Source organism: Chrysemys picta, chromosome 1, assembly GCF_011386835.1.
Source record: "Chrysemys picta bellii isolate R12L10 chromosome 1, ASM1138683v2, whole genome shotgun sequence".
NCBI classification, from domain to species: domain Eukaryota; kingdom Metazoa; phylum Chordata; order Testudines; family Emydidae; genus Chrysemys; species Chrysemys picta.
Genome location: NC_088791.1, coordinates 122825134 through 122845193, shown reverse-complemented (window position 1 = coordinate 122845193; position 20060 = coordinate 122825134). Strand labels below are relative to the sequence as shown.

Sequence of the window (20060 nt, the reverse complement as noted above, 5' to 3'; positions counted from 1 at the left end):
AGGATTTTGGTCCTGTCTCATCTCTAGCTGTTAAACTATGCTTCAGCAACATTCCTTTCCAACTTTTCTCCTGCAGCTGGAAAGCAATATACTCTGTTTCCATTAAACAAACATCAATGCTGCTTATTGTATAAGCCTCTAATTGCCCTGGTCCGCTGTCACTTGAATGCTGTGTTTCTATAGTTTTAAACAAGAGGTGTATTGTGTAGGTGCAGGATGAAAGTCTTTTGAATTAAGTATTTTGCACAGCAATTAAATACCAGGCTTCTCTAAGGAACCTTTTCAGTTTATATAGGATGGAAAGGAAACACAAGCATCTTCCTAAGAGTGAGGAGGAGTTAGAATGTGATATCAGCGTATTTAATTTTTGTTTTATAAAGTTTAAAAATAAAATTTTAGAGCTCATATTGCACATTTTTGAACCTAAGTTGAATGCCCAAATCTTACATTTGGATGCTATTATTGACATTTAGGTAATTAAATGCCTATATTTTATGCCTAAAAGCTGATTTAAGCATTCAGATCTGGGATTTGGAGATAATGATCAAGCTTCCCTATGGCAAAATTGGATCCATGGTATTGCCATTTCTTTCCCCAGATTTCATATTAGATATCCCCCTAAATATAATCTAAAACTGCTCCTTGTATGAAAATAAATAATAGACTTTGAAAAAAGTTTGAGCAGGAAAAGACACTGACGCATACTCTCTGCAGGGTAGTTGATTCACCGAAGCACAGTTTATCAGCATTAACTGGTGACTTTTTTGCATCTGGGCACTATTTAACAGAGAAGCATGTATCTTTGCAACAAAGGATTATCAAAAGTGAAAAAAAATGGAAAACTTGTTATGTTTATTGACTCAGCAGCCTCACCCTCACCTTGAGGCTGATTCCAAGGTTAAGAACTATAACAAAAACAACCCCCCTCTTACTCATATTTTCTCAATAAGTTTTGCTTAACTTTCACTGCGGAGAACGCTCTAGGAAGAACATACATAAGAACAGCCATACTGGGTCAGACCCATGGTCCACCTAGCCCGTATCCTGCCTTCCGACAGTGGCCAATGGGAATGAACAGAACAGATAATCACCAAATGATCTGATGGCACAATTCCATCCAGTACTGGGTTTACCATGGGGCCGGGCCCAGAGACAGAAGGGGCCCCGGCCAGCCCGAACCCCTGGCTAGCTCAGCCAGCCAGGAAAACTGCCCCTGCCCCTGCTCTGCCCACGGCCCGCCTCTTCCCACCCCTGCTCCGCCCCAGCCCCAATCCAACTCTGCCTCTTCCCGCCCCCCCGCCAAGCCTCCTCCCCTGAGCTACACGTCCCAGGGGACTGCAACAGGGATCGGGCCCACCTACACTCACCATGTGGCAGGAAGTGGAGCGACCTGGCCCCAGCCTGCTCCGCTAGCTCCCAGCCGCATCTCCCGGTGAGTGCCAGAGGGCAGGCCCACCTCCCCCAAAGTCCGAGAGCCAGGGGAGCAGAGCTGAGCGGACTGGGGCCGGGTCACTCCACCTCCCGCTGCCCCGTGAGTGTGGGGTCGGGCCCGCCCTGTAATCACCAGGCGGCAGGAAGTGGAGTGACCCTGACCCGGTCCCAACCCGCTCCACTCTGCCAGCTCGTGCTCGGAGGTGGTTTCCCCTCCTGACCCCCAAGCCTGGGGAGGAGATGGAGCCGTGGGGAAGGGGCATGGGATGGGGAAGAGAAGGGATGGGGGAAGCGGGGGCACGGGGGAAGCTGGAGCCCAGCATGCAGCATCCCCTTGGCAGAAGCTGGGGCTCCCCTGTTAAGCAGGCCCATCAAATCCTCACCCTAACAAGCTCCACCTCCCCTGCATCTGTACCACCATGATGAGGCCCCCCCAGACACCCTCCCCACTGAGCCCCATCCATCTGCACCTGGACCCCCACCCAAATGAACCCCACCTCCCCTGCACGTAGACCCCCCCTGCTGAGCCCCAAACACCTTCACCTGGATCCCCTGCAGAGTCCCATTGCCCCTGCACCTGGAACCCCCAATGAGCTTCTGTGCATCCAGATCTCCCACTGAGCCGCCCGCACCCAGATTGCCCCACAGAGAACTCTCTTACCCCCACCTGGATCCCCCCACACTAAGTCCCTCTGCACTTGGATCCTGCTGCTGGGCTGAGCCTGCTCACCCAAACCTGGTGCGCCTGGCACGGGGGCAGGGCCCCAGGGTGTTTCTGGGGCCAGCCTGGCCCTTGCCCTGACACAGTGCAACCAGTGGCCTGTGCTCCTCACTGTCATGTTGGAGCCTCCACATTTATTTATTGACAAATAAAATTTGCAGAATTTTAAAATATTGTGCACCAAATTTTTAATTTTTTGGTGCAGAATCCCCTCAGGAATATGGGGTTCTGTGCTGCTGTGATGGTGGGATTGTGAAGAAGGTGGTGGGGAGTGAGGAGGTCTATGGGCAGGGGGTGCTGGGCGAGCGTGCTGTGCAGTTGTGGTGGAAGGCCAGCGGGGGAGGTCTCTGGGGTGGGGTGAAGGCTGGGCATAGAGATCTGTGGTGGAGATCTCTGGGCGAGGGGGTGCTGGGTATAAGGGTAGGGCACTGGGCAGGGGGGCGGTATGGTGCAGGCCCGCCCTCAAGGAGAAGGGGCATGCTGGCAGCACAGGGCTGGGCAGGCCAGTGTGCGTCTGGCAGATGCAGGTTTGTAAACAGTGCCCTCCTGCTGGGCTGCGCAGAGCGGGGCTGCTCCCGCCACGCTGTGCCTCATTGCCCCCAGCACCCCCTTCACTCTGGAGACTGACCATCCTGCCCCCCTGCACCTTGCCCCTGGGGGCCCACAAATATGTTTGGCGCTGGGCCCACAAAAAGTTAATCCGGCTCTGATTCCATCATCATCTTGCACCATATTCTCCTTTTTCTTGATAGGCTCGTTATGAAAAACATGTCAAGTTCAATTATAGTTTTTTAGCCACCATCTTCAAAAAATTTACATTCAGAGATGAGCAACCATTTTTAGAAGAGGATTAATGCTTATTAATGGTGCCATATGAGCAACCCTTAAATCTGAAGTTTTCTCGCCATAAATTGGCATTGGCAATGCCAACTTCTGTCAGATTATTTTCCCCAGTCAGCCCTTTGACCAACAGATTTGATCCTATTTTGGAGAGAATCCACCTAGGAATATGAGTAATTTAGTCATCATACTGATTTAAGTCCCAATCCAGCAAAGCATTTAAGTGTGTAGTTAACTTTAAGCGTGAGTTGCCCAGTGACTTCAGTGGGGCTATTCATGTGTTACAAGTTAAGCATGTGCTTAAATATTTCCTGGATTGGAGCATTTGCCTTAACTCTTCCTTTTTTAAAGCACCTTTTAAGCAGAGTTAATTAGTGCTAATTATCATTGACTGTGGGCACCCTTTTTGAGGGAGTGGGGGAAGACAGCCAATTCATTTCACATATGTCTCTGAACTGCCATGAGAGGGTAACAAGTTTCAGTCACTACCACCTACTAGGCCCAGATTTGAACAGTTGGCCTAGAAATGAAAGGAGATGGGCTCCATGCATTGGCTTTCTTGTTGAAAAAGAGACAATGTGCCCTCATACTCTGCAAATCAAATCACAGCAGGTGGCACCACTTCTGTCCTATCAGCCTTGACTCTGCCCTAATAAGTAATTCCTTAGTATTAAAAGAAAAAAAAAAAAAGACTAAAATCTTAGTTAGCCCTCGCTCTTGGAATTCTTAAAGCTCAAAATAACAGGATACTGTGTATATAAATACTGTGAAAGGGCAATTTACTCCCAGGGCCATTGTATGACAAGTTTTGGCCCAGAATGAACAGTAGTTGAGGTCAGGTCAAATTCTAAAGTTTTTATTCAGGAAAAACTCCCACTGACTTGAGGAACTTCAGAATTTCCTCTGCTATTAATAAACACTGATGCAGGGCCATTTATGTGCATGACACTTCACAGAATAAAGAAAAGATAATCCCTGTCCTGGGGAGTTTACAATCAAATCAAATGTGCAATAATACTTAATTTGTAGCTGAATTATAAATTGGTGACAAACCAGTTTCAGTAGTGTCTAATTCAACGTTGTCCGCATCAGGCTTCATATTTTTATTTTGCTCAATTAGAAGAGCCTCCATAACTCCACTCTTCCAGCTCACTAGTCAGTTCCACAGTGAAGTCTATCTACTTCTGAAGGAATTTCTACATAATCTTGCTCCACCTATGTATCATTTGCCCCTCCTCCTCCAGTTCCCTACACTCTTTTTAACTTCCAAATTTTACTATTCTGCTTTTTTCCCTGTCTTCTATCACTCTTCTCACTATGCCTAAAACACTATCCCAAACATCATCTCTCTCTCTCACCAAACGCTCTCTGGACCTGCAATTGGATCTATGTGGGATGGACCTCTCTGCCTGCACAAAGTCCTGTAGTCTTCAATGGGACTCTCTATGGGTACAAACCATGCAGATCCCATTGCAGGCATGGGCTCTGGGTTTGCAAAGAGCTGTGCAAATTTGACTGCACAAATATTTTATAACGACTCTTTGCACACCTTGCATGTATATCATAAGTTTAACCAGTTCCCCATTATATGACATAGTGTGCCTACTGTCGGTCTACTTTTCCAACGTTTTCTTGTCTGTTCCCTAAGGAATGTATGCATTGGATCCTCAGCTGGTATAAGTTTTGATAGCTTCAGATGGAATGAAGACATTTTACACTAGCTGAAGATCTGTCCCATTATCCTTGATTTTTTTTTTTTTAAATCTTTGGTGGAAGGTAGGCCCCATGTAACAGTCTAACATTTTAAAGTTTCATTACATTAGACTTTGAGACTGTTGCATTTCTTTCCCATACCTGTTCCTATTTGTTTTATATTCCAGACTAGTTCCAAGCCCTTAAATTGTAGATTTGATCCTTTACATTGCGTCTATCTACTGCACATGCAGACAACATACAAACGCCAAATGGTTTTTAAGTAAGTATTGTTAGGATACAGATATTCAAGCCAGTCTGCAAAAGCCCATACTTTAAGAATTTAGGTGTATTTTTATCACTTAGCTAGTTATAGAGGTATAAAAGAGAAAATCAAAATCACTCTCTGTATGTGTAAGGAACAGTCTAAGGCATGGTTCTTAGGCTAAGACCTTTGGCTAAGCAGCAAAGGCAGCCGTAAACTGGGAAATGTATGGTTACATCCTTACATTCCAAACTAGTCACATAAAAATAAGGTGCTATTGGGCTGTTAATAATACAATCCTGTCCTAATATTCCTATCACCTCCAGAGAAAGGTAAGAGCCTAAACGATGTAAAAATAAACTTAGTTTAATAGCATCCTATCTGGCAAAAACTCACTTATCAATAGCCAGGATGTGAAATCCTCATTTCTGTATTGTTCTATCACTGTAGTCTCCACTTCCCTATTGTTTGTCTGTATAATCTCTGTCTGGTTCTGTAATTGTTTCTGTCTGCTGTATAATTAATTTTGTTGGGTGTAAACCAATTAAGGTGGTGGGATATAATTGGTTAAATAACCACATTACAGTATTGGTTAGTTAAATTTCAGTAAAATAATTGGTTAAGGTATATCTAAGCAGAACTCAAGTTTTACTATATAGTCTGCAGTCAATCAGGAAGTAAGGGGGGAATGGGAACAGGAAAAGGGGGGGGGAATTGGTATCATGTTTTGCTAAGCGGGGGGATGGAAACAGGGAATGGGAACAGAAACAGGAACACAGGCAAGGCTCTGTGGTGTCAAAGCTAAAAAGAGGGACACTAAAAAAGAAAACTAAAATCATGCTTGCTAAAAGTTCACCCCAATAAACATTGAATTGTTTGTACCTTCAGACTTCGGGTATTGTTGCTCTCTGTTCATGCAAAAAGGACCAGGAAAGCAAAAGGGTAAAAAAAATAATCCCCCTAACAAATATGCAATACTAAAAGAAGACACAAAATGAAAAAAAAACAATGAAAAATTGCAGAGGGAGGAATTTGGAATGTTATAGAATCCATTTCTTAAAATGCTAAATGGGTAAAGCTTTGTCTTGCCCTCATATTGAAGATTCAGCAATTTCCGATATAAACATTTACATTAATAAAGAAGGAGAAAACACTTGGTTTTGTGAAGGTGGGAAGTTAAATGAGTGGAAAATAAAGTTGGCACACTTTCAGTTTGTTACTCATTCCCAAAAGGTTGAAGCCTCTCTCACGCAGATGTACGTTCTTATTATTTTGAAGTAAGTTGTTGATCATGTTATTCATTTGACCACTAGGGTGCATGTCACAGCTTGCATCGAACATGGTCCTGCTTTATACAGGCAAGAGCAAAGGGAAAATAACACAATTTTGGGGCCTTGTGCCCCACTATCAAATTCTCATTGGAAATTTTTGTTTGAGTGGAGACTACAAGATTAGATCTTAAATTACAGTCATCTTTTATTATGCTACAGGTCTTTCTGGAGCTCTTCTATTTCTTAATCAGAATTTTGGCCATCCTTATTAAATCAATGGCAACATTCTAGAGTCAGGTATTGAATTATCTGCTCCAGTAATTCCTCCTAAAGTGATCAGAATGAAGGGTAGAGGTTATTTTCTTTTTAAGGAAAACTTTATTTTTATTGTTTTTATATAAAATATAAACACAATGAAACAAAACATATATACACACATGCACAACACAGAAATAGCATATAAAAATTCCATGTACATTAGTTGTAAAACCTGTAAACAAACATACAATCCTCAGCCTGTATAGGTCATGCAGGGCATCAATTATTAAAATGACTAAATAGATAAATAAATGAGAGCATAACCTATGTGCAGTGGGAACTATACTAAACTGCAAATGTATGCAATAGTTTCATGTGTGACCAAGAAGTTATTTTCAATAAAAATGATTCGGTGCCTGAGGTTTGCATCATATTAAATGGAGGATCAAATTAAGTGCATTGGAAATGCTGACGCGCGAAAACGAGACGGCCTGAAAAATAGCAGAGTAGGAAAAAACTATACATGACACTCTACATTTCCTCTTTTCCCTCTACTCCACTCTCTCCCCCAGCCTGCCATGTTCTACGAGGCAGAGTGTGGGGTCAATCAGTAGGAAGCGATCCTATCACTGGCAAAGTTCTGCCTGGGCAAAGTGTTGTGGGTAGGGGAACACATGGATAACTAGTGAAGCTAAGGTTTAAGACAGATGAGAGAGAGAGAAGGGGAAATCCGATGTCTGGGACTGGGGTCAGATGAAAGCAAGGAAATACAGCCCTGCAACCAACTAGGCACAGATCAGGCCACCCCAGCTCGGAAGGGCGCCTGGCACTGATGCCCCGGCAGCCCTGGGTAAATCTCCCCCCAGCTCAGGCACTGGCCAGTGCGACTGGGAAACACACACACACCTTGTTGCATTTCGGCCGCTTGTGTCTCCTTGCTCTCCCCCCAACGCTGCCGCGCTCTGATTGGCGGAGACGCCCGCGCGAGCCCCTCCTCCCGGGCGCTCAATGGGAAGCAGCCTTTGCAAAAAGTTCAGTGGGAGAGAAAAACTGCGAGCGCTTTAGGGCAGCGGCGGCAGGAAAGAGACCCCAAGAGGGGCTGAGGGAGGAAGACGAGAAGGGGGAAGGACGAGGGGAGAAAGCGGAGGCAGGAGGAGGGATCCAGGGGGACAGCCCCCATCCCGCAGGAGAGGCAGAAGGAAATGAGGAGAGGACGGAGGAGTGCAACAGCAGCAGCGCGGCGCAGATTTCCCGCAGCAGCGCGAGCTCCGCAAGCGGCGTGGTGAAAGGAGAAGGACACTGCTAGAGAAAGGAGGCGGCGGCGGCTCAGGATCCAGGCTCGCCCAGCAGCTCATGCCAGGCTGCGGCCGAGGGGAGGCAGCTGCTGCCACTTGGTTGCTCCCCCTTCGCAGCTTTGCAAACAAGCGTCGGGCTTTGATCGCTGCCGGGCGGCCCCTCCCCCTCGCGTGCGCTGCGGCCCCCCCACCCCCAGGCTGTTCTGTGACCGGGGGAATGAACGGAAAATGAGCAAAAATGTCTGACAAAATGTCCAGTTTTCTGTACATCGGGGACATCGTGTCCCTCTACGCGGAAGGCTCAGTCAACGGCTTCATCAGCACCCTAGGGTAAGGAAAGGGCTGGGGGTGTGTGTGTATGTGCTCAGTGTGGGTGACTGCTCTCTCTGTGCGGCGCATGTAGCTGTTTTCTGGGACACCTCCCCCCCTCCCCATGTAAATGTCAGGCTAAGACATCTAGCTGCAGGACAGGGACCCGTGAAGAGAGCATTAAACATTGCAGCACAGGAAACAGCGGGGAGAGGAATGTGCTGTGTAGCTGCAACAACTTCACAACCTTCTGTAACGAGAGAGATAAAAGTAGGAAGTGATTTAAAAAAAAAAAGTTCTCGAAAAGGCCTGGGGAAGTAGAGCACTTTAGCAGCTTTGCTGGCAAAAGGCTGTTGCACAGCGACACTTTCTTTTATTTATTCTCACACCAGCCCTTCCCTCCTCAACTTGATTTACTAGCTAGAGCAGAAGCTGATCATGTTAGAGAATAAGATTAGCCCTTTCTGAAGTTCAAAATCAGTACATGGAAAGAAAGAAGAAAAAGTTTCCATGGATTTTTTTTTTTTAAAGAAGTTAGGCCTATTCTGTTTTTTTAAAAAGCAGCATATCCTTCTTGGGGCTGTTGTTACTGAGCCAAACCTGCTAATCACATACATTTGGCCAGTCCTGGGAGCATTCAAACTTCTGGAAGACGTATTCCCTAGCAGCTGTTTGTCACCCTTTTAATAATTAAACCACCAGCACCTGGAATCCAACAATCTATTATATTTAAATACCTCAGGGCAATGGAACTCACCATCATAGAGCCTTCAGGATTCTAGAACCAAGAAGCATTTAGAACCTTCTGGGTTTTAGTCTGTGTGAGTGAAATCCTGGACCGATTGAAATGGCAAAACTCCTGTGGACTTCAGTGGGGTGAGGATTTTATAGACCCTGGATTCCTCTTGACCCACCTCTGAGAGCACCCTGAAGAAGTTGGTCAGATAACATGGTAGTAGGAAAGAATAGAAATAGAAGAAGTCATAGGTTCTAAACTCTAACAACTTGAATGTTCAGGTTCTGTTGCGAAATGGAAAAGAGTAATTTCTTACTAAAACCTTATGCTTAAAATATTAATGTAGGCATCACAAAATATGGAACTTGGCTAGGTTTTCTGGTATCTCTTAATAAATAATGCCGTTAACATTTGTATCAAGTTGGTGTACAACAACAAGTTGATCCTGAAAACACTTATTCACTGCTTAATATTAGGCACCTGACTAGACCCATTAACTTCAGTGGAGCTATTCAGTTGCCTAGATTTAAGCATGTGTTAGTGTTTGCAGGATGAAGACCCGAGGGCCTCACTTGGATGGTGCTGAGCACTTACAACTTCTGTTGAATCCAGTTGAAATATTGTCTGATGACTACAGACTCGTGTCCCAAAATTGCTCTGTCCTGTAAGGAGTGCAGCATGGGGGCTCTTTAAGACCATATTTTAAAAAACCCCAAACAATACGCTTACATTTTGCAAAAACTTAGTTCACGGAGAAATCTAATTCCTTAAAACAAACACATTAGGAAAAGGAAATATGTTCATTATTTTTTAACTGAAGCTACTAAACTTGTTCTAAACTACTTCATACATCATACTTTACAGTTGTTAATAAAAGCATTCGGGTGAAAACTTTGAATTTCTTGCTCCCCTTTGTAACCAACTTGTTAAAAATTCTTCAGCTGCATTTGTCTAATTACATGTTTGTTTATCCATTTGGTGGTGGATTTGATTTGCCTAAAGTCTTTTCTGTTTTTAACATTGATCAGACATTTAATTCCCTGTGGATGATTTTTCCTGAATCTCTCTCTCTCTTTCTTTAAAAAATGACTTACTGAAGTAGCTTTTCTTCAGGATTTGTCATTAACCTGAACGTTTTGGATCATCCTTTCAGTTTTATTTTGAAAAATATCCACTATTGAAAAATTCTATTGTTGAAACATATAAAATGACATTATTATAAAACCAACATTGTTACAGTGACATGCCCAAAGGCTTTGGTAGTCCACACTGATGTCAGTGCGAGAGTCAAAACAGTGCCAGTGATATTTTTTTTGTAGCAAGTCCAAAGCAAATGTGTCCTTCCTTAATGATGTGTCGTTAGAAATGTCTTATGGATTGTATGAACCTCAATGATTCCATTGGCACATATTGGAACAAAGCAGCTCCAAACCTAAGAGTTCCAGTGTGGGTTGTTTTTTAAATAGTGGCTATTAAATACCAAGTACTATATTCAAACTAATAGTTAAGGTCTAATCTATACCAACGGAAGATAAAATTCACTGTTAAAGCTGTGACTTCATCCTCTGCTAATTAACCCTCTTGTACCTAAGTGTTGCAGAACATATGTAAGATTGCTTATATTCTGAGACTCCTACACCAGGAAAATTTGTGGTGAAATAAGGATGGAGTGGAAGCTTTAACAATGAATTTCTGTGTTTTGTCTGTCATTTAGATGTTTAATGTTATTGGAAGGCAGTTGGTGTTCAATGTCTTTCGTACCTTTCATCTTACTTCCTGTTCGCTCACTTAATCTGTTTGCAAACATCTTTCCATGATGTATTCCTCCATGTCTAAATTTTGTCTTTCTTCTTCCACTTACAACTCTGGTATTCATTTCACATCCCTATTTTGCTGACTCTTGGAATTTTAAATCCCATCTCAAAACTTTCCCTGCTTTCTGCACCTTCAAATAATTGGATGGCTCTTCCTGTTTTTTTTTTGCAAGCTCTGTATTTCTTCTCAGTTAGGACCTATTGTTGTTGAATTGTTTGTTTTATTTATTTGTGTCATACAGCTAGGGCTGCAGGTTTGTCACAGTGGTAAAAATGTCACAGATAGGATGATTTTTCTGTTTGTGACTTTAATAAAGCAAATGGTGCCTCGCTAGGTGAGGTTTGGTGGAGGAGGAGTCAGATCAAATTTGAGTGAGTGGCATTGGGATGTTGGGCAGACCTAGGAGTGTTGAAGTTATGCTATACCCTGTAATATGTTCTGTGGCAATCATTCCCTTTAGGTTGGTAGCAGCTATGCAGGGATAGTTTCACCAGTAGTAGTTTCTGGGAAGAATTCTGCTAGGAAATCTGTCCCGCTGAAAGGGGAGCATGCTGTGGAGTGTGATTGTTCCTGAGTTCCTTTCCCTATTTACCCTCAGATCTTTCTTCCATTATCCAGAGCAACAGAGCCTCTTTCATATACAGGTGCTTCTTATGTGTCTGGAGGAAGTGGGGAGCAGGCAGTGGAATTGCTGCTCTCTATACCTGACTGATTTAGGCCCTCATTTCCACATTTTGCTACCATTCGGACTGCATAGTAAATGGTAGCCACGTAGCCCAGTATTTTCAGAGGCAGTAGGAGAGGGAGATAACCTAGACACTGGGTGACGAGGTAATTTATTATTTAGTTCACCAGGTAGCCTAACACAGTTGCAGTAACTTTAAATCCAGCTCAAGTATACTGATCGTGAAGAAAAGACTTAGTTCTGTTTTATTTTAAGCTGCCAAAGGCTAATTGTTCCTTAAACAAAGCATGAGGGAGGCAGCTCTATAAATAAGATGTAAATGTGCACAATACCTCTCTAAGCAGGGAGGTCTGTCACGTAAACGGACATCGCTCCTTACGGAGTTGAATGAGCCAAGTAAGTTTGTTTGAGGAATGGAAGTTTTAAGTGGATGCCTAATTCCACAGGTTTGTCCTTTTTTTGGCGGAGGCAGCACTTTCCACACTCCCATTTCCTCTGGGAAACTTTAATTTAAAAAAAATTTTATAAATCCAAGGATGAGCGATTTAAGGTCAAGTTTGGGATCAGTTTAGTGCCTGGTACATCCTAGGACCTAAAAAAAAATTTATTCTGCACTTGCAGTGTGGATGGAGCTGATAAGCTAATGATCATGTAGGAGCTCTGGCACTCAGATGCAAATGATTGGTACAGTATAAGAACCTAAATAGACAGCTAGGTGTTTCTACCTTTATGATTTTATTGTTTCCTTAAAAATAAAAAGGAAGCCCTCCTATGCATAAACAAGAAGATAATATTGCAATGTAGTGAAGCTGGCCATGAACCAGAATTTTCATTGCATGGGAAAATCTAGCATTTTGATTGTATTTTTTCATTCCAGACTAGAACAAAAGGCTGAAATTTCCCACAAAATGAAAATTCTGAACCATTTCAGTTTGGGACCATCAAAATGCTTTGTTTCAATAATATTTCAATTCATTTTGTTTCCACTTTTATTTTAAGTACAATATATGTTAGACATATAGGTATAAATATAATGTTGAAATTAATATTTAAATATGAAAGTGGAAATTAAATGAATTGAACCAAAAGTTTTGAGTTTGTCAAAATGAAATGTTTTGACTTTTCCTACTGAAATTTTGTTTAAATTGATACATTCCCATGACACATTTTGATTCTGATGAAACTGTTTTTTTCCATCAACATTTTTTTTCCAACCAGCTCTATAATTTAGATGAAAAAATCAGGAATTTTTTTTTTTTCCTTTTTTGTATTCCAGTGCTGCTTGGTGGCTTCTACAAAGATTGTGGCCCCCTTGTGCTAGGCGCTGTATGGACATATAATAAGAGACCGTCCCTGTCATGAAGAGCTTATAATGCAAGTAGCTAAGACACACAGAGGGGGTACCATGAGAAGAAAAAGTGTGTGTGTGTGTGTGTGTGTGTGTTAGGCAGACACTGACGTGGCTGGGGGGGGGAAAAAAAAAAAGTAATGCCAGCTCCCAGCCTCCTGGGTGGGAGATTTGGCTGATCGATCCATTAGTCAGAAATCCAATGGCTACATGCCTTGTCTCGCCTCAGTAATGCTGCTCTGTGCAACTGCAGACGGAAACCTCATGGAACATCGCTATGGAGTGTACTGCCCAAAAGGCAGCTCTTGGTGGGGAGGGACAGGGTTTACACCATTTTTGCTCTTCTTTAGGGGGTAACATTTCAGCATATGCATATTTTTTTTCCTTTAGTTTGCTGTTCTGTGTTGTCTTTACCTGCTTCTGTTAGCCCCTTGGGACAGATACCATACCTTTCTACATCTTTCATGAAGTCCCTAGCACAATTTCAGCCTAGGCTTTGTAAGACCCACATTTAGCATGATGTGGCTTTATTGAACCCAAGCTTCGTGCATAGACTGTATTTGTTGGACTATGTGAGGCAAAAAGGTCAAGTAGAAAACTGAGTGTTAGTGGAAGAGTGCTAGTTTGAGTACTACAAAGACCATGCAAATTAAAATTAGCATCGCTGGTGGCCTGAGAGGAGTTATGGTAAAGAGTCATAGTGACCTGGGGTGCTTAACAATCGATGTAGCATACATGCTATTCCCACTCCCTGCAATCATACTGCCTGAAAATGTGTGATTGGTGAGGCACATGTTGCACTGGCTTCTTTATTCATGAAGTTTTATTCTGCTTTTATGAACTAGAGAAATGTTAATACTTGGGGTAGGTCTACACTTACCTCCTGGTTCGGCGGCAGGCAATCAATCTTCTGGGATCGATTTATCGCGTCTTGTCTAGTTATTAACGTAGCTGAATTTGCGTACCTTAGTCCGAAGTGGGGGGTTAGTGTGGACCAGGCCTTAGGATGAATGACAAATCAGTATCAGGTGCAAGTCTGGTAGTTAGTGATGTCAAGCTGTCTAGAGTGGCTCACAAGCCTGTGTGCCAACCTCAGGGCAAAGTGGGTGAGGTACACCTCTACCCCGATATAACGCGACCCAATATAACACGAATTCGGATATAACGCGGTAAAGCAGTGCTCCGTGGGGTGGCAGGGCTGCGCACTCCGGCGGATCAAAGCAAGTTCGATATAAAGCGGTTTCACCTATAACACAGTAAGATTTTTTGGCTCCCGAGGACAGCGTTATATCAAGGTAGAGGTGTAATATCTTTTATTGGATCAGCTTCTGTTGGTGAGAGACAAGCTTTCACACTTACACAGAGCTCTTCTGGGAACCTAACTCAGACTGTTAACAGATCCCAAACTGGTTGTGTATTCTGTACTCAGATTTCACCAACTAAGCAGCAAGTGTGAACTCCTCAGGCACTATAACAGCCTTAACATGGAGTCACAGTCAGTCCTCTTGGGCACTCCTTTATCTTGCCACCCAGGCAACCCTGCCTTTGTGATAGATGGGCCCTTACACCAAAAAAATCACAACAGTATTTAGGTTACTTCCAGTTCCAAAGGACCAGTCACTTATCCCAGGTCAATTGCACTTCAGATCTCAAACCAAAGACAATGCTTGTAGCCAATCATATAATACTAAACTAAAGATTTATTAACTAAGGTCAGGTCTACACTATAAACTTATATTGGTATTACTCTGTTGCCCAGGGGTGTGAAAAATCTACAGTCCTAAGTGTAGACCAACCGAACTCCCAGGGTAGACAGCACTATCTCCATGGGAGAGGGTCTCCCATTGATATAGCTATCACCTCTTTTGGAGATTAACTACACCAATGGGAGAAGCTCTCCTGTTGGCATAGCAGCGTCTTCACTGAACTGTTACAGTAGACCTGTCCTAAGAAAAAGAAATAGAAATATTTACAAGGTGAAAGCAGGTAAACATTCTCACACAAATGAGATACAATCATAGGTTCCAAAAGATAATAGTAGCTGCTATAATATGCAAGGTATTACAAGTAAGAGTAATACATGTAGCTTCCTACAAGCATTTCATAAAGTCTAAATACATTCTTATAACTCTAATACCTATTTTAACAATATCAAGACACAGGTGAGCCAGACTGGTTTCCAGTCATGCATTTGTCAGTGTTCAGTGAGGCCTAGGGGCTTGGCGTAAGCTGGCACCTGGTCTGCCAGTGTCACAAGTGGTACAAATACTCAGAATTGCACCCATAATTTATTTTGCAGGCACAGTTTTATCAAGACAAACAGCAGCCCCAAAAAAGGAGGATGAGCCTCAACCCTGCTGAAAACATGAGTCTGGGGTCAGAGGGTGTTTTATTCTCCAGGCCCTTTGAGTCACTGCCCTCCATGCTGATGGTGCCAATGGGGGTGCTGGTTTTGAGGGTGCATTTTGTGATGCAGACACTTGTTTGCTAACAGCTTTCTTCTCGTCAGGGCTGGCCTTAGTGAAAATAGTGCCCTGGGTGAACTTGTGTTTTTTGGCACTCCTCCTCCCACCATCACCCCTGGCTCCTATGGTCTCCACCCTTCTCCTCCCCCCCTCCCCCCGGGGCGGTTACCTATACTTCATATGGAATGTCCACAGGAAAGTCCATTCAATGTAGATGGGCATTTCCTAGGGTGACCAGTCAGCAAATGTGAAAAATCGGGATGGGGTGGGGGGTAATAGGAGCCTGTATAAGAAAAAGACCCAAAAATCGGGACTGTCCCTATAAAATTGGGACATCTGGTCACCCTAGCATCTCCCGTGATCCATTGTGAGTTAAGTGTCCCTTGATGAGCCACGTACTTTGACTAATAAGTGAGATGTGCTGGATAACTACCTTGTGGGCGTTGCCCTAGGAGCAAACATTTGAAATACAGGTATAGAGCCAATACTTATAACTTCAAATACAAAAATGATATATGCATACAAATAGCATAAACATATTCCGCAAATCATAACCTTTTCATAGACATCTTATGCCACATTTTGTACAAGATTTGTTGCAAATATATAACAGTAATTGCGACAATGATCTACGTGGTCATGTTTTAATCAGATAACATCACAATGAGTAACTGCTACAACTAGCAAATTCCTAGGCCACTGTCAGCAGAAGTAAGAGTGGCATGGTATATGGTATATTGCCACACTTACCTCTGTGCTGCTGCGGTGGCTTGTGGTGCCTGGCGCTTGGCCTGCGGCTCAAGGCAGGCTTCGTGCAGTCACGTAGGGCCTGCATCTTGCCAGAGCCCACAGCTCTCCTGCAGCCCTCTGGCCACTCCTGGCTCACCACGAGCATTTTGACAGGAAGTACCAAGCAGTAATAATAATACAAATGTGTGTGCACGTGAGAGAGACAGAGAACGAGCCTGTGTGTGCGTGTGAGAGACTTTGTTGGGGGGATTGTGTGACAGTGTGTGTGTTGGGGAGTGTGAGACTGTGTGTGACACACAATCTGTGTTGCGGGCAGAGCCGTAACAAGGAATTTTTGCGCCCGTGGCAAGTGCCGGCTCCAGGCTCTTTGGCGGCAATTTGGCGGTGGGTCCCTGAGTCCCTCTGAGGGAAGGACCCGCTACTGAAGAAGTGGCAGCGGTAGAGCTGCCACCGAAGTGCCACCGGTCGCGGCTTTTTTTTTTTTTTTTTTTTTTCCCCCTCTGCCCCGCTTGGGTGGTAGAGCTGCGTCCCTCCGCTTTGCGCGCCCGAGGCAAGTGCCTCACCCACCTCGCCCTTGTTACGGCACTGGTTGGGGGACTGTGAGAGACAGAATGTATGTGGGTCTGAGAGCCTGTGTGTGTGTGTTAGGGAAGTTTGAGACCGTAAGCGCACTGTCACTTTAAGTCCTCCCTCTTCCCCCCCACCCCATGTGGAAGCCTGAGCCCCTTGTGGCACCCCCTGGCTATGGCGCCCTGGGCGTGCGCCCCGTTTGCCCAGCCCTGCGTCTCGCTGATATATTCAAGGTTCTAGAAATGTGTTGCTCTGCATGTCTTCCTACTGTAAAATGACTGGTCTGAATTCTGCTGTGATCAGTGGAGTTACTCTAAATTTACATCATGTAACTGAGAACAGAATTTGGCTCATTAAGTATTATTTTTCAGCTACCTGGTACATTGCATTTCTGATAAGTAACTATTCCTACTTAAACACAGCCCATAATATATACTGTACTAGATATTTGTATTGATTTTACAATAATCTCAACACACACACAGATGTAAATATATAAATAAAACTCAGTGGCTTCCGTTCCCTGCAATACAACACATTAATCAAAACCTGTATCCATTTTAATGCTCCCACTTGAAGTGGGAGCATTAAAATGAAGCTATAGAACACTCTATTTTAACTTAGCCATCCATAATGAATTTCTTTAAATGCCTATCTGAAATATTCTATTAGTGGTGCCATCTTTAGTTAAACTGTAACAAAAAGCTTCACATAAAACTCTCTTATGAGAGCTGCGCTGGTGGTAAACTCCAGAGCTGGATTGTCTGTATTGGAGATTTTTGCTCCCATACACTTTCAATGTATGGGAGAAAAGTATCAGACTTAAACAATAATTCTTATTTGTGAGAGCACCCACTATGTGTGGATGCTTTCTAAATATTTAAGTAGTACCATCCCTGCTCTGAGGTGCTCACAACCTAAGGAAAGACAGACAAGTCTACAGACAGTAGGGGAAGGGGAGAAAAAGGCAATTGATTTATATACAAGTTGATTCAAATAACCATAAGCAGAATGGAAACAGTGGTAAGAGGGACTTAAATGAGGATAAGAGAAAGGGTCTTACCAACACTTATAATTCTCAATAAGGTTACAGGAGATAGGGGGCCATAATCAACCTCTCCTTAGTCTTAGGACTAAGGCCCAGATTTTTAAAGGTATTTAGGGGTTGCTGTGTTCAACGTTGCAATGCGTAACTGATTTAAGCGCCTAAGTCTTGTTTTCAAAAGGGATTTAGGCACTTGGGAGCCTATATCCAATTGACAGTCAATGCCTAACTACTTCTAAAAATCAGGACCTAGCTGCATTGTGCCTCTACCTTTCCCACACGCAGGGGGAAGAGATTTATATAAAACACTTCTTACTCTCATAGGTACTATCTCTCCAGCAGGGCCGCTTACAGGTGCCAACCTCATTGGGAGTCAAAGGTGATATGTAGAAGATTAGATCCCAGGGAAGGGTGGATTAATTACAAACCAAGTTCTACTTCTCAGTGTGGGACTCAGTACCAACTTTATCTAAGGATTTAAAATCCTTAGGTGCATATAAAATCTTTTTTTTTCTTCCGTTTTCTTGCTGTTATTTGGAAGTTTGTGTTTGTGTCATGACTGCCATCTAGGTGGAGAGCAGAGATTGACCCAGTGATCTATAGTGTTAAAAGGATGAGTCTTGACATGTTGAGTTAGTCATGCTTATCACCAGAATCTGTTAGGCTTCTATCCTCTGTTGATTTGTCGCAGATGGGGGGATAAGTAACACATTGAGCAGAAAGTTACATTTGCTTTGAAAAGTTAATTATTTCTTGCAGGGAAAAAACTCAGATGCACTGGTCTATATAAACATTACTATTATTTTATTATTTGTATTGCTATAGAACCTAGGACCTTAGTCAAGGACCAGGAACAGATTATGCTAGGTGCTGTACAAAGACAAACAAAAAGACCATCCTGTGACGTTGCACTCTATATGATTTTATGAAAGTATGCTGATGTGTGTGAATATAATGTAACTAAAATATGCTTCATGCAAAAGGTCTCTTGTAAGGTATCATTACAAAGCCTATAATCTACTGAGTGTGGTCATCCTATTTATATAAATGTATCATTCTTGTATCTGAAACTAGAAATATGAAATATAACTGAGGGCCTATTGTAATCATGCAAAATGTGGGCCATTAATGATGGTTTGGAATCTTTATGGCTCCCATCAACCAGGACAATTGACTGTGGATGGCTCTGTTTGCAGGCAGGCCTTCCTGTGAGTCAGGCTGGGAGGAATGAAGGCTTGGGGTCTTAGTGACATGTGATCACGTCACCTGAACTGGAATCCATCTTTAACCTGGTGTTTTTCTATTGAGAAGGAGGGGTGGGAATCCAGAGGGACAAAGGATTCCCGCCTTATGCAAAAGATATATAAGTGGGTGGAACAGAACAAAGGGGGCTCCAATCATGAGAAATCCTCTAGCTACCACCTGAGCTGGAAGAAGGGCTGTACCAGGGGAAAGAATTGTGCCCCGACTAGGAAGGCATCCAGTCTGTGAAAGAAACTTATTAAAACATCTGAGAGTGAGATTTTTATCTGTATTCAGTTTTATTACTGTACTAGGCTTAGACTTGCATGTTTTATTTTATTTTATTTTGCATGGTGATTCACTTTGTTCTGTCTGTCACTACTTGGAACCACTTAAATCCTACTTTCTATATTTAATAAAATCACTTTTTACTTATTAATTAACCAAGTATGTATTAATACTTGGGGGGGGGGGGGGCGGAGAGAACAGCTGTGCATATCTCTCTATCAGTGTTATAGAGGGCGAACAATTTATGAGTTTACCCTGTATAAGCTTTATACAGGGTAAAATGGATTTATTTGGGGTTTGGACCCCATTGGGAGTTGGGCATCTGAGTGTTAAAGACAGGAACACTTCTTAAGTTGCTTTCAGTTAAGCCTGCAGCTTTGGGGCAGGAGGTTCAGACCCTGGGTCTGTGTTGGAGCAGACTGGTGTGTCTGGCTCAACAAGACAGGGTGCTGGAGTCCCAAGCTGGCAGGGAAAGCAGGGGCAGAAGTAGTCTTGGCACATCAGTTGGCAGTCCCAGAGGGGTTCTGTTATCCAACCCGTCACACATCCCTGCTCCTAAAGAGTGTACCACCTAAGAGGGATATGTTGGGGCACAGAGGGAAGGAAAGTGGAGTGGCAGTTCATGAGTTTTGGGGGGATGGTAGTACATTTTAGTTATGCATTTGTTCAGTTTTTGTTATTTGTACATAGATGTCTATCATTAAAAATAGATTGAGAAAACAAACAGGAAAAAGATTGTTCTTTAAACCTTCATACACACCAATTATAAATCAGATTCCATCTAATTATTGGCGCTGGTAGCATTCCCTACACTTAAGATTACCTAGCACTTCCCATTATGGATCCTGTTTTCAGTTTCCTGTAACTTTGCAAAAGTTTGACCATTTGGGCTGAAATCTTTCATACCAGGTGTTTTGACTCAGGCTGATTTTTTGTGTGTGTGTGTGTGTATGTTTTGTTGAAAAGTTTCACTAAAATGCTTCAGCCATTTCAGAGAATGACATTAGGAAAAAATACATTGTACAATTTTTTTG

The 20060-nt window shown here is 43.1% G+C and overlaps 1 protein-coding gene across 14 annotated transcripts in view; it reads left to right on the top strand.

Moving 5' to 3' along the window:
* The first annotated feature begins 7477 nt into the window (after positions 1–7477).
* Positions 7478–20060, top strand: part of ITPR2 (inositol 1,4,5-trisphosphate receptor type 2) — a 337706-nt gene continuing 325123 nt past the window's right edge. For 6 of the 14 annotated variants that reach the window (XM_065569102.1, XM_065569064.1, XM_065569037.1 and 3 more), the window contains exon 1: positions 7514–8103. Coding sequence is in view for 12 of the 14 variants with exons in the window: in XM_065569064.1 (XP_065425136.1) it covers positions 8012–8103 (92 nt within the window). In the remaining 2 variants the exon portion in view is untranslated. Of the gene's footprint in view, positions 8104–8833; positions 8959–20060 lie in introns of those variants that run through there. The other 8 variants (XM_065569077.1, XM_065569053.1, XM_065569071.1 and 5 more) reach the window with 4 other exon arrangements.